The 13,745-nt window shown below is 47.6% G+C and overlaps 1 protein-coding gene across 1 annotated transcript; it reads right to left on the bottom strand.

Moving 5' to 3' along the window:
- Positions 1-111: 111 nt before the first annotated feature.
- Positions 112-13,467, bottom strand: Cldn11 (claudin 11). Its single transcript, XM_055626013.1, has 3 exons — positions 13,067-13,467; positions 9,458-9,622; positions 112-1,343 (listed from the first exon to the last, which is right to left on the bottom strand). The coding sequence occupies exons 1-3, from the start codon at positions 13,290-13,292 to the stop codon at positions 1,111-1,113; spliced, it is 624 nt and encodes a 207-aa protein (XP_055481988.1). The 5' UTR covers positions 13,293-13,467; the 3' UTR covers positions 112-1,110.
- Positions 13,468-13,745: the final 278 nt, after the last annotated feature.

Below are 13,745 nucleotides of genomic sequence, written 5' to 3' on the forward strand. Positions count from 1 at the left end.
TGTTCTTAGCTCAGTGATCAGAAATTAACTTGTGGAGTTTGTTTGTTTGTTTGTTTGTTTTTTAATCAGACAATACTCTGATTCAACAGAAGACTAAAGAGCAGCTTTGGAGACAGTTTGTTATTTTATTGCACAGATTTTACCTGAACAAATGCACCGACTGTGCTTGCAGTGTCCAGTCAGACACTGACAGAGCATCAGTTTTTACACCCAGGAAGCCAAATTCAACAGTACAACTTATGTTAAACAACATTGCCTCAAGAGCGCTAACAGAAAGGAGACGGAGATAGAAGGGGAGAAAACGTTTTAAAATGTGTTAATCTGAAGTATGTGCAACTGTAGAATTAAAAACTACAGCATACAAACCTGGAACGGGTGGACGGTCAGTTAAAGTTATAATCTTTGTACTGTTACTTATTGCATAACTAAAGTCTGTTTGGTTCATTTCCTTCATACTGGTGAACTGAGAATTTCAGGAAACCCATGGTTATAAAAAAATGATCAATCTTGAAGAAGTATGTACAGAAAAATGTAAAATCACAAACTAAAAAAAGAGTCCCAACCCCTCAACTTATAAAAGGGAAGCTTTCCCACAGAGAGAAAGTCCCGAGGTTCCCCTCCCACCAGTGTTCCCGAGTCTATCCTTTTCTATATCTTATATGTAAGTGACCTTGAAACTAAGAGGCGAGAGAAAAACAGAGCGGTATCTCTAGGAAGCTTCCATTGTCGTTGGTAAGCATTTGAAAAGTGTCTTTTATTTCTCTCCCAGTCCACACCCACGTCAGAAAGGCTCCCAAGACATCTGAATTTAAGAGAGAAACAAAATATCTTTTTTTTAATCAACAACAATGGAATGCCCGAAGAAAGAGCTAACGGCCAGCTACACCATGAGAAAACTAGGTGGGCATTATCTGAGCTGGAGATTTCTTAAGGCAGCCAAGAAGTGGTGGGGTGGGCTGGGTTACGACTGCGGAGTGCCAGGCAGGATACGTTCTAGACCTTTGGTTTTAGTGCCTGGCAGGAGAGTGGGCTTCTCCCCACTGTGGCGAGCAAACCCGGGGCCCCAGGCCCAGCATCTACAGCACCTCGGTGGGCAGTGGAGCCGCCCTCTTAGACGTGGGCACTCTTGGCATGTGTTGGCGAGCTGGAGCCAGAAGAGTAGTAGAAACGGTTTTCTCCGAATGACTGTGCGTCCCCAGAGCAGCAGACGATGACACAGCCACCCACCAGGCACAGCACAGCACCGATCCAGCCCGCATACAGCGAGTAGCCGAAGCTCACGATGGTGATCTCACGGTGGGCACACACAGGGAACCAGATGGTGGCAACAATGGCGCAGAGAGCTGGGGAGACAGGGAGAGAGGGTGACTGGACTCACGCATCACACGCCAAGTGTGCTGGGCAAGCAGGTTCACTCCACACACGTCCCTTTCTGTCAGCTACCAAACCACCAAAACACAAATCACTGCACCTTTGGCAATATCTGCTCCATAGAACAAGCTGGCTTACATAAGCTTGTGTCCAGTGTCTGGTCCTTGGTTTTCTCAAGGACCAGGTAGCAGAAACCCCCTTATCCAGACTTAATACAAACAGTTCAAGTCCAAAACCCACGTATTTGTTTTTGCTTGTACATCATGTTATTTTTTCCTTTGGGTCCAGGTTTTGTGTGTGTGTTGTTGCTGTTGTTTGGGGTTTTTCAGGTCAAGGCCTCATATAGCCTAGGGCAGCCATGCTGCGTAGCCAAGGATAACCTTGAACCTCATTCCTGAGTTTTAGGATTTCAGGCATGAGCTGATACAACCAGTTTATGGGGTGCCAGGGATGGAACCCCCTGGTTTTCTAGGCACACTTTATTGACTGAGCCTTGTTCTTAGCTCTGTAGCTCTGTACAGTTACAATTCTATTATTATATACTTACCTAATCATTACACTTTTGGATTTGAGCATCCGTTCCCCACGGCACACTCTACGCTCTGTGAAGGCAGGGGCCTTGCCTTATTTATGTCTATAAACTCCAAGCTCAGCACAGCTCAGTGTTTCCTGGCTGGATGGCTGAATAACCAGGCTCTGCAGAAATGGAAAACTGTTTTCCATCCCGTCTTGAGTTAGTCAACCCACAGTAAAAGACCTGCACCAGCTGCCCCTCTTCTCTTACTAGAGCAAACATTGCTAGGCACTGACGGAGGACCATGCAAGGGTCTGAGTTTGTGTGAGGCCATTCCTGGCCACAAACCACCAACACACAAATGGACAGTTCCAGAGGTAAAAAAAAAAAACAACCTGGCCAAGGCTTCTAACTGTTGTTACATTTTAACGGATTTATTGTGTGTGAGCATGCGTACTGGGGGCGCACACCCCACAGGGCGTTGTGTGGAGCTCAGAGGACAACTTCCATGAGTCCACCGTGCGGGTTCCAAGGACGGAACTCAAATCGTCAGGCTTGGAGGCAAGTGTCTTTATCTCCTGCGCTTGCATGCTAGTCCAGGTTTTGTTTTAAGGAAATTTGAGCATTTAAACTGGCTCTTAAACAGGGCAGCAACAAGCTACACGGGGCCATTTTTTCACTTAGGCCATGGGGCTACTGAGATTGAAAACCTGACTTTTTTTAGTTTTAATGATTTTCATTAAAATGGCCACATGTGTCTAATGAGTGTTTTACAGGGTGACACAGCTCAAAACAATTAGTATCCTCTAATTTCTCTCAAACACAGCAGGACAGAAATTTTAGGAAAAACCTTAACTTGAGCTAGACCGTTAGAATTGCCAGGCATGAAGCTAATCAGAAAGGTAGGATTTCCAGCTGGTATCCAAAAACCCACAGACAGATTCAAGACAGAGCACTGCTCTGCCAGCCCAACATTTGCCACCTGGGGTGCCCCTGTCAACTTCAATGCAGCAAGTGACTTTTCAGGTTTCTGCCAAAGTTTCTAACTTATGATATCTGCCCAAGGAGAAGAAATAGTCTTTCTTTAACAGCGACTGTAAACTAAGGATTCAAGCCTTACCCATTTTGAATGACTTGAAATAACTCATCCATTTGCCTTGTAGCTTACAACACTTATTATTAACAATAGACTAAGTGTACACCGTGAGCAGAGACACAATAAAAAAGAGGTCATTTCCGGCCTTAAAGAGTACAGACACACCCCCAAAGCAGAGGACAGAGACAAGAGATTGGGATTGGAAGGGTTTGATTTTCTTTTTGTTTACATTGTTTTGAAAAAAGGCCTTGTGTGTCCCAGACTGGCCTGGTTTGTCTTATGAAAGGAAAGCATTTCCTCTATGGAGACAGGGTGCAGAAATTCTGTTCTAGAGTGTTTCAGCCCGAGAAAATTGCCATGAGCTTCTCATGGCAAGAAGCAATACAGCAGACACTCCTAGCCCACTCTGCTACTGGCAAAACTAGCAATCAGCAAGCACTTTTCAATGTCCAGGCACACTGAGAGGAACAGCAAAGGAGAGAGATGGGGTAGGGGAAACAGGACTCATTCCCAAACAGCTGACTTGGGCCAGTGCAACCGGTCCAGCCCACAAACAGCTAACGGATTTCAAAACAAGCGTGATTCTCTTCGGCTGCTTTGTATTTACACATAGAACATACATACACACTCATGCCCAGGAGCGCACAACCATGTTTGTGCGAGTGCACACACACACGCACTTAAGCCATTCTTCACCTTTGTGAAAACTAAGAACAGTCAGATTCGTTTTACATTTCATAGAGAGAGACGAGAGATGGTCTCCAATGTTTCCTAAGCATAGATAAAACAGCTAGGAAGAGTTAGGCTCTGTGTTCCAAGAGTGATGGCTCCACTGATTTTACATGTGTCAGAGATGGTGTTAGTTTACTGTATGCAACTCACTAAAGAAGGAACGCCTATACATTCATATAATGATCGCCTGAGTGGGTAGACAAATAAAAGACAGGCAGACTGATAGATGGATGGATGGATACATGGATGGATGGATGCATGAATGGACAGATTAATAAAAGGTAGTCTAATTTTGGCTCTACTTTCCCCTACCTACACCCCAATCACAAATTTTAATGTGACTTTAACACACTGAGAGTCACAAACTCACATTTTACTTAATTAAAATCTTCCCTCTTTCATATTCCATGCAAAACAAGGCACCAGCAGATAAATGAACTCGGGGTAGAATTCCTGTGGCACTCAAAACTGAACTACATCAAAACCGCAGAGGAACAGACAGGCCACACACAACATGAAAGGGACCTAGAGGCTGGCTAGCAGTGACCTCAGACTGAACCAAAAGAAAAAAGATTTAGACACAAAGAAAGGAGGATACGCTCCTTCCCAACAGTACCTTTTGTGGGGAGAAGATATGCTGACCAAGCAGTGCAGCTAGAAAATTCAGCCCAAATCTCCACCTCACTGAAAACAGGGCCAGGGATAAAACTGCACTCACTCTTGGCTTTCTCAAGGACTTCCTCTAGATTGGTTCCTATCTGTGTACCTACCTACACATACCCCAAAAAGAGAGTTTGAAATGGCCCTGATCTCTGGGAAAAGTAAAAGGGTCTTATAAAAAGTCATACATACCCATAAGGTAAAGAATTTTGTTTTGCTTTGTTGTTTTTTATTTTGTTTTTTTGTTTGTTTGTTTGTTTTTTGTTTTTTTTTTTTGAGGGGGGGCATTGTCGAGACAGGATTTCTCTGTGTAACAGCCTTGACTGTCACTTTGTAGACCAGGCTTGTTCTTGCTCCTTCAGTAGTCACCCTCCTTAACTACACAGGCGGGGGCAGGCGGGACTCTGCAGTCTGTTTAGGGACAAGCAGTAACAACTAAAGGAGGCGAAAGAGGAAAGAGGGGAGAAAGCTACACACACAGGATTTGGCCTTCTCCAGAGTAGAGCCCCTTCCTAGTTAAAGATTAAAAATGATTGCCTGAGGCCAGGCAGTGGTGGCTCACTGCCTTTAATCCCAGCACTCAGGAGGCAGAGGCAGGCAGATCTCTGTGAGTTCCAGGCCAGCCTGATATATAGAGAAATCCAAGGCAGCCAGGACCGTTTACACAGAGAAACCCTGTCTCAAAAATCAAAAACAAAATTTGCCTGTATTGTGGACAATTTTCAAATAATGCAATATGATGTGTTCCTTCGTTGACAGGACATATCTTTGCTAAAAGTTAATGATCTATCTTAACTAAACAAATTATTTGGGAAGACAGTTTACCAAAGCAGAACTTAAGTGTATCTTTTCATCTTTTTAGATGTTAAAGAATACATGGTAATATGAAAAAAATTAAATGAATGAGATACACACAACCTCTTAAATATGTACACTTATTAGGTGTCAGCTAAAAAAAATTAGCAAAAGAAAAATAAGTGTGGGCTAAGGACATATTCAGTGGGTAAAAGCATGTAATGCACAGCATAAGGACTTCAGTTCAAATCCCCAGCACCCACATAAAAATCTGGGCATAGCCACTTGCCCCTGTAACCCCAGAACTGCAGGGAGCAGAAGAGGAGGCTCACTGGAGCCTGCTGACTGCCAGCCTAGCTCCAGGCTGAGTGAAGCCCGTCTCAGAGGAGTAAGGCAAAAAGGGATAGAGCAGGATAACTGAGGCCCCCCTCCTCATACCTATCAGGTACACACCACACACAGACACAAATGCAAGTAAAAAAAGATACAGTGATGTTAGGTAAAATTATGCAGGTGTGCCTGATATTTTAGGTAACAAATGAGAGAAAAACAGAGGAAGAAAAAGGCAATGCAGGAAGTCCACAGACACTAGCCTTTCTTCTTTTGTGATGTGCTCGTTTTCAGGCTTTGCTGCTTCCTGTACTAGGCTAGGAAGGGACTTTTTTAAAGCACCGTTGAATTACTTGAGTTTTTTTTAACTGTACCAGGATGGTAAGTTTGAGGCCTACGTATGGGACCTGAGAGGGGAAAAGGAGCAAGCAATAGTCCTCAGTGAGTCATACTTATCAGCTGTCCTTCCCCATTCGAAGCTAGAAGAGCTTGAGTTGTTCTTTTCTCGCCTGTCATCTTCTAAAGCACGGACATAAGAAAGCAGCCAGCAGGGGACATGGTCCTCTCACACCGGTAATCGGCAGGAAAACCCAAATTTGCCATTGCCATCAAGTCAAATGGAATATTCGAGTACGTTTTTTTCCTGGCCAGCTTTCCACACCGACATTTTTCCTGTTGTTTTTCCTCCCCGCATCCCCTCCCTTCTCCTGCAGCAATCTAAAACAAGCCTCATGGGGGTCTGCTGAATTTACCTGCATTCTTATTTGTTGCTTAGGTGTATGTGGCTAGGGATTGAAGCAGTTGTTGCTCTACACAATACTGCATATCCAGGTACTTGTTAGTATTTTGTCAAGAAAAAAAAAGAATTCAGAGACAGGAAGGGTTCACACAGCAGTTAGTTAGGCTATCTGCTGACGGGCACGGTCACTGCCATACTGAAATGCCACATCCTCTTCCCACACACAAGGGTTCCCTTTCCCTGTAGAAAACCCATGTGTACTACAAGAAGTTCACCTCACATTTGCCCTCACCCTTAATTCTAGCACAATCCACCATAAGCCCAAAAGTTTATAACAGTAACAACTTTCTCCAGCATAAATAAAGCCACCAGGCCCAGATGTTTAAAGGGAAGAAGAAAAACTGAAAGGAGTTCCCTGAGGAGGCCAAGTACAGCTTCCTTCCTGCCACTCCCAAGAGACATTTGGAAGAACTGCTTTCCACTGTGCAGCAAGGCAACAACAGATTGCATCAGAGCTAGGATTCAGGGTTCCTTCACAATGAAGGACACAAATCAGGTCCCCACATCCTGATTTTCATTAAGCCAGGATGCAGGATGCACAGTCGTGCTGTGGACGAGACCCTCGCAGAACTCAAACATGACTGCGTTGGCTCTTTATTTCCCCTAGCCAACAACAACTGCAGTCGTGGCAAGCATGGCTTACTATGTGCCTGATGCCATGCTGAAGACTTCCCATACTTCATTGTGCCGTTCCTACTAAGCTGGGAAGGACGCATGGTTGCTAGCGACAGTAACTGTTCACTCAGCTGACACAACTGGGGAGTCAGTGGGATCCTGATTCAGTCCAGTTGGTTTGACACCAACCAACAAGATAAAATGTTAGGGCCCAGAGCCTTGTGCCTTGAAAATTAACAGATGAGATTCCCCTCATTCTCTCCCCCAGCTCGGAAGCATCTGTTGCTCCTTGAGCACTGCAGAACCATGCCCCTACTTCTTCCCACTAAGATGGAGCTGGCCAGCATGCAGGCTTCCTTTCAAGCCTTCAGAAAAAACAGTCAGAGGTTGATTCACATTTGGTTTCCACATCAGAACCAGCTGTGACAGTGCCCACTCCCAGGTCCCCCAGCTCCTGCACTACCCCCTGCCCTCTTCTTCACAGCCACACTTCAGCTGGAACATCATCCGTGACCCCTCAGGACTGGGCATGGGTCCATCATCAACATCTCCCCAAAGAGGGGAGAGTGGCAGAAAGCAACCCAGAGCCGCACACAAAGGGAGTCTTCACACTCTGGCTTCTCCCAGCCATCCCTGACCGGAAGGCAGGGGCCGAGAAGACTCCAAGGAAATCAGCAGGTGATACTCTTGAGACAATGAGCTCTACGGAGCCAGCTCCATCCAGTCAAAACAACATGAAACCCAGGGACAAGCAGAGACCTGCCGAGAGAGAAATCTGACAGCAATCAAAAGAAAAGGAGGGCAGCAGAGAAAATGTGAATCTGGAACTGCCGCAGGCCCCTGCTCTGGCACCGAGTTGATGCCCAGAGCTCCCTCAGGCTCAGATTTCTTCTTCTCCACAGATTGGGTGGAGACAGACAAACAGGGACCGAGCGATGCCCAGTCCTGCCTCACTTTCCTCAGCCCTCAAACAGTTCACCTATACAAGCCACCTTAAAAAGATAAAGAAAAACTTGGGCCAGTATGAGAGCTCGGTGGGTAAAGGTGCTTGCTGTCAAGGCCGGGAGCCTGAGTTTGTTCTCCAGGTCACACTCGGTGGAAGGTGAAAACCCACTGTCCTCCGTGCATGTGCACACACACATAGACATATGTTTAAAAAAAAAACAACATAGTAATAAGACAAAGAAAAAACCAGCCAGGCATGGCGATGAAAGCCTTTAATCCCAGCACTCTGGAAGCAGAGGCAGGTGAATCTCTGAGTTCAAGGCCAGCCTGATCTACAGAGCAACTTTTGGGACAGCCAGAACCACACAGAGAAACCCTGTTTAAAATAATAATAATAATGATAAAGATAAAGAAAAGTCAATTCATCTGGGAAGTTTCAAACCACACATTGTGTCAGCGCCACCCCCAAAAAGCAGAAACCACGGTGAGCATTAATAGAGTCCACTCATCTCTCTCCTTCCCACAGGCTTGTTTGCAGCTATTTTAACGTGCTTTCTCACTTGGAGGTGTTCTGGAACAGTTATGTGAAAGGTCAGGAAAAAAAAAATTTTTTTTTAAGACAAGGTCCTATGTACCCCAGGCTATCCTCGTTAGCCAAGAGTATGACCTTGATCCTGCCTTCACTTTGTAAGGGCTAAGATTACACAGTTGCTTCACTTTGCCAGTGTTTATTTTTGCAGTACAGGAGACAAGACCCTCGGCAGGAAGTTAATTCAAGCTACTGTGTTCACGTAGGTTCAGCGAAACTGAATGAACACGCACCACTTCCTCAGCCTAGATTGCTCCTCCCTCCAGTCACTGACCGGTCACCTTCCCTTCTGCTCTCTGGTCCCTGGATTCCTGTGCTCTGGGAAACCCCTTCACTGTGACTTAGCTGCCTTCCCTCCTGTTTACTGCACACAGGCCTTTTTAAGGTGACCCCAGGCCATATCTTGGAGTGTCTATATGCACTCAAAGTAGACATTCCTTTTCTCCGTCGGGGTCCCTGTTACTACCACAGAAACTGTTATACCCGATCAATGAACACTTACTGAACAAAACCATTGATCCATCACCTACTGGTCTACCACCCTCCATGCCTTCCCTCTGTGCTCCTCTCTTGCTGACCTTTCATTACTTATTAACAAGGCTCTCATTTCTTACTGCAATGAGAATCTCCCTGGGAGCCTCCTAAAAATATTTTTTTCTGACCTGATCTTTGGAAAACTCCAGTTCAATTGATCTGCTGTGAAGTCTGAGTAGAAGCCATACTAAACTGATTTTACTGTGAAGCCTGCTTAAAGAGCCGCCCCATGACCCACTTCCTTCAGGTCTTCCTCGGGTAGTCGTTTTCTTATTAACCTATCAGCTCCTTGCACAGATCTAACTTGGAATCCTGTCGAAACTTCCTCTGGAATACGATCTAAAGGCATCTAGATTGTGAGTTGCTGCTGCCCGCTGGATTCGCTTGACTCCTTTTCACATTTCTCTTGAAGTAGCAACTGCAAGAGCGGAGGTTCTTCACCCTCAGTGGAATTGGGGTGCCAAAGAGAAAGCTTACCCAGCAGAATAAGAAGCACCCCGGCCAGCTGCGCTCGCCTGTACTTGGCCACTCCAGGTTCGTGGCCCATTCGGATGCAGGGGAGAACTGTCAGTAACAGCAAGATGGCCGGCAGACCCAGAACTGAAGCAGCAATCATGAGGGCTCTACAAGCCTGCACATAGCCTGGGGACAAGAGAGCAGAGAGGCAGGGTTAGACTTGGATTAGAGGGCGGGGGTCCTCTTGCTCCTGAGTCCCCCCTCTCAGGATTTCAACACCACCGTCCTCCTTCTTGTTGTCCCCTGAACGACTTCAAACGTGATAAATATCCAAGATCACACCTTCAACTCAGGGAGAGTGCTAGAGAGACAGACCCAGGGTGAAGATCAAACCACATGGCCACAGTAGAGCCACCAGGCACTGACCTATAACACCTTGGTAAAGATTCCCCTAGAAATCCAAGTGTTCGGAAAGGTCAGCTGTGATGTTGGGTTGTTGATTCCAGTCTGCTGCGACATGATGGCCGGTGCAACCCCAGCACGTCAGTTACTGACTGCATCACTTTCCTCACCTGCAGAGTGATAAGACTAGATCGTCTCCACCTTCCAAGTAGAATTCTACCGGCCATCAAGTTCACAAGTCAGAGAGTCTTTAGAAAACGTTCTATGCTAAGGAGTGAAAAAAATTAGTAGCAAATAGTACTGGCAATATTGCTCTGTCCAGGCAATTCTCAGGCTTATGATCCTCCTGCCTCAGCCTCCCCGGTGCTGGGATTATAGGCATGAGGCACCACACTGAGCCTGGGGTGGTACTGCTATCTCCAGAGTACTGATTTTATCCTCAGTTCATGCTGGGTGTGACTATCTGTAGCCCTGAACTACAGTGTAAGCTAAGACTATGGTTCCCTCTCTCTCTCCTTCCTCCCAAGAGGCTGCTGTCCTCTGGTTTCCTATCCCCTCAGGTGGTCAGCTTCTACCTCCTGCTTCATGAATGGTGCTTGGGCATGTTTCTCCCCCTGCTCTGTCAATGTTTAAAAGGTGTATCTCTAGCCCTGGGGATTCCTTTGAGTAGATTCCTGTCTTGGTCTTCATGCCCCCACAACAGCTGACATAACTATCAATGGAGGAAAATATGAGTTGAGAGATGTAGAACAAAGGTATCAACTCTATACTGCCAAATAAAAAAGCTAATTGAGAACATTATGAAGATTCAGATTATAATATGCACAATTTCATGTAAGATGAACCTGAACAGATTCCAAGAGAATTTCACAGATTTAAGTTTACTGTTTCACCTTCACGTTATTTATTCCTTCTCATTAAAACCACTCTCCTTTTTTTTTTTTAAATGTCCCATTTATGAATGACGGTTGTCTGTTTTGTTTGCATAGGCAGAGGTAAAGCTAGAGGCCCCGTGGAGGCCAAGAACTGACCCTAACTCTTTCCCACGTACCACGACCCCCGTGTCAGACCCAGCCAACCTCCCTGTATGCCAACACGCAGCATAAACACTGCCCCTTTGCAGGGCAGGCCACATGGGCTCTCTTCCAACCGCTGCCCATCTCATCATAAGAATGAGATAACCTATCAGTTATCATAGACTTGTGGACCCCTGGGAGGAGCCCCAGAGTCTGAGCCCAGCGCCTGCCTCCCTTGCATCCAGGGCCCACACAAAGGCAGCAGTCAACTCAAACTGATGCTCTGAAATTTATGGCACGAGGCTGTCCACGAGCTCCCGCACCAACACCTCGTCTAGAAATCGGAAGATGGGGACAGAGGGGTGCCCCTCCCACCCTCTGGGTAAGGTTGGGGATGCGGAACAATAAATTTCTCCACAAAATATACTCCCTGCCCCCTCCCAGCATGGCCTGTGTGTTCTGAAAACAAACCATTTGGCATGCAGCACTCAGGAAATGTAATTTCAGGGGAAGGAAACAAAAGGATTTTATACATCAGTGAGAAATTGCTACAGCCAAGCCCAGCTGTTACTAGAAAATGGCATCTGCCCTTTCTAGAACATCTTTACTTCAAAGCGGGACTTCGTTTCTTGTCTCACTGGCTCCCATAAGCAATCCCGGAAGATACCTGGTTTACGTTCTTTACCGAAAGCTGCTAGGGCTTCCTGAGGTGAGCAACTCGCCCCAGACAACCCAGATGGTAAGTGCTGGGTCCCGGAGTCTGACTCAGGTCTACCAAAGCCAGCGTTAACTGATGCTGAGTCCACACCGGGGTTCCCTAATGCCTGGCCTTCTGAACGTCCAAATGGAGAACGGGGTAGCACTGTGCCCTCCTACAATGTGGTAGAGGCAAGGTATGGACCAAGAGAGAACGCAAAGAGAACTTAAAATGTCGTGTGGGTGGGAATATGGCTCAGTCTGTAGAAAGCTCACCTAACATGAACAAAGCGCCTGGGCTCAATTCCCAATACCGCATCCTGGGATAAAGAAGTCAGCAAGCAGTGAGCTGGATGGAGGGAGGTGAATTCCAAATGCCCTGTCTGGAAAGTAGGGGGCGCTTGAGGCTCTTCACAGGTCTCTAGAAAGCCAAATATTTTCCCTGGAGAATGTACAAATTTGGCTGTTGTCAGACCAGTAGCTTTAGGGCTGATTTCTCCTCATGTAAGGGTCTGACTATGCCCTTGAATACATACATCACCCAAGGCCAGAGGGACTTAGACAACCTGACCCAGGTGACAGTAAAGCCGCAGGGCATGACAGAGTTCTAGCAGAAATATACAAGTGGTGCTCACAGCAGCCCAAGTCCTCTGTTAAAACTGTTTCCACAGACTTCCCCATAGAAAGATGCTCCTTCCCAAACTCCCTCACCCAGTGTTTCAGAGGCTCGCCACCACCCCCACGCCACCCCCACCCCAGGCACCCTCCAACACACACGCAAGGAGCCTCGAACTGACCTGTGTCTCCCTGGCGGCCTTTCCTTCTCAGGGTACTGATTTTTCCCAAAACCCAGTAGCCTGCTGGGTGCAACTGGGGAAGCGTGTCACCCTAGCAGGGAAGGGGTGTCATGCAGCCTGCTGTTAAGGGATCTCTGGGCGAAAGATAGGGGTGGCAGCAGGTCAGATAAGGCCGAGAGAACCAACTGGGAGTCACTAATCAGGGCAGTCCAGAGAGTCCTTGAACATCAGCCTAGCCTCACCTGAACGCCTCTGGAGCACCGCAGTCTAGAAACCCACCCTAAACCCACTTGAGATACCAGATCGCTCTTACTTTGCTCTTTCCTCCTCAGTTCTACAGACTGACCTAATCTGAAGCCCATCGGAGAAGGCACGGGCCAGAACTGCACCATTTGTGGTCCATTGGCTTGGGAACCTGGGATGATGAAGCGATGGGATTTAATAAGTTTCTACCATGCGTATAGGATTCGATTGGTTAAATTATCAAAGCCATTGATCAGTGTTACCAGTGGCCAAATTGCCGTAATCATCTCATGTTCCAGGTGAAGAAACTGGAGCTGACAGGTGGTTTTTTTTTTTTTTTTTTAGGCAGGGATTTGAGATGCCAAAAATGTACCCAAGAAGCCTCTGAGTGCCCAGACTTCGGAGAACCCCGTCTAAAACCCCCATTTCCGGCCCATCCTGCCTCTGGGAGCTGCTTGCAAGCTCTGCGTCCTTACCCGGGAGGATGAGGATGTCCACCAGAGGCTTGCAGTGGTAGAGGCCGGTGGCCATGACACAGTCGGCCCACAGACCCTTGGATCCCAGCTCGTCCATCTTTCGGCAGGTGGGGATGGTGTAACTGCAGGTCACCACCCAGTCGTTGGTGGACGTGGTGACGATGATGCCAATCCAGCCCACGAAGCTCGTGACGAAGCCCACCACTTGCAGGCAAGTGGCTACCATGGTGCCCACAGCGACGTCCGCGCGGCTGGACCCTCGCGGACTGTGCCCCCCTGCGCCCGCCTCGACAGAGCCCGCCCTGGCCTTGCTCTCCGCGGCCCTGGCTCCGGGGAAACTCCTCCGCGGAGGGTGAGAGGTTGCGAGCGTGCAGCGGGGACAGGTGCGCCTGGAGGGGACAGCAGCGCGGCTGGGCAGCGCGCCCCCGCCCCCTCTTTAAACTCGGTGGCCCGGGCCAGCAAGCGCCAATCCGCGACAGCCCCGGGCCAAGCCAGCCAATCGCCGGCCGGGCTCCGGAGCGGGGGTGTGGAAGGAAGCAGGGGGGACCAAGAGCCGGCAGCAGGGGGTCGGTGACGCCCGGACCGCGCAGGAAAGTTAATTAACCCCATCCCGATGGAGACCTGCGGGATTTGCAAAACGCAGCCTCTCTTCTTAAGACCTCTCTCTTGTCTCCGTGTC

This window comes from Psammomys obesus, unplaced genomic scaffold (assembly GCF_907164565.1).
Source record: "Psammomys obesus unplaced genomic scaffold, mPsaObe1.curated_primary_1811, whole genome shotgun sequence".
NCBI classification, from domain to species: Eukaryota; Metazoa; Chordata; class Mammalia; order Rodentia; family Muridae; genus Psammomys; species Psammomys obesus.

Coding starts and splice junctions, on each gene's coding strand:
- Cldn11 (XM_055626013.1), bottom strand. CDS start 13,292: ATGGTAGCCACTTGCCTGCAAGTGGTGGGCTTCGTCACGAGCTTCGTG. Junction 9,623..13,066: donor GGACATCCTCATCCTCCCGG/GTAAGGACGCAG, acceptor TCTTGTCCCCAG/GCTATGTGCAGGCTTGTAGA. Junction 1,344..9,457: donor GGTGCTTCTTATTCTGCTGG/GTAAGCTTTCTC, acceptor CTGTCTCCCCAG/CTCTCTGCGCCATTGTTGCC.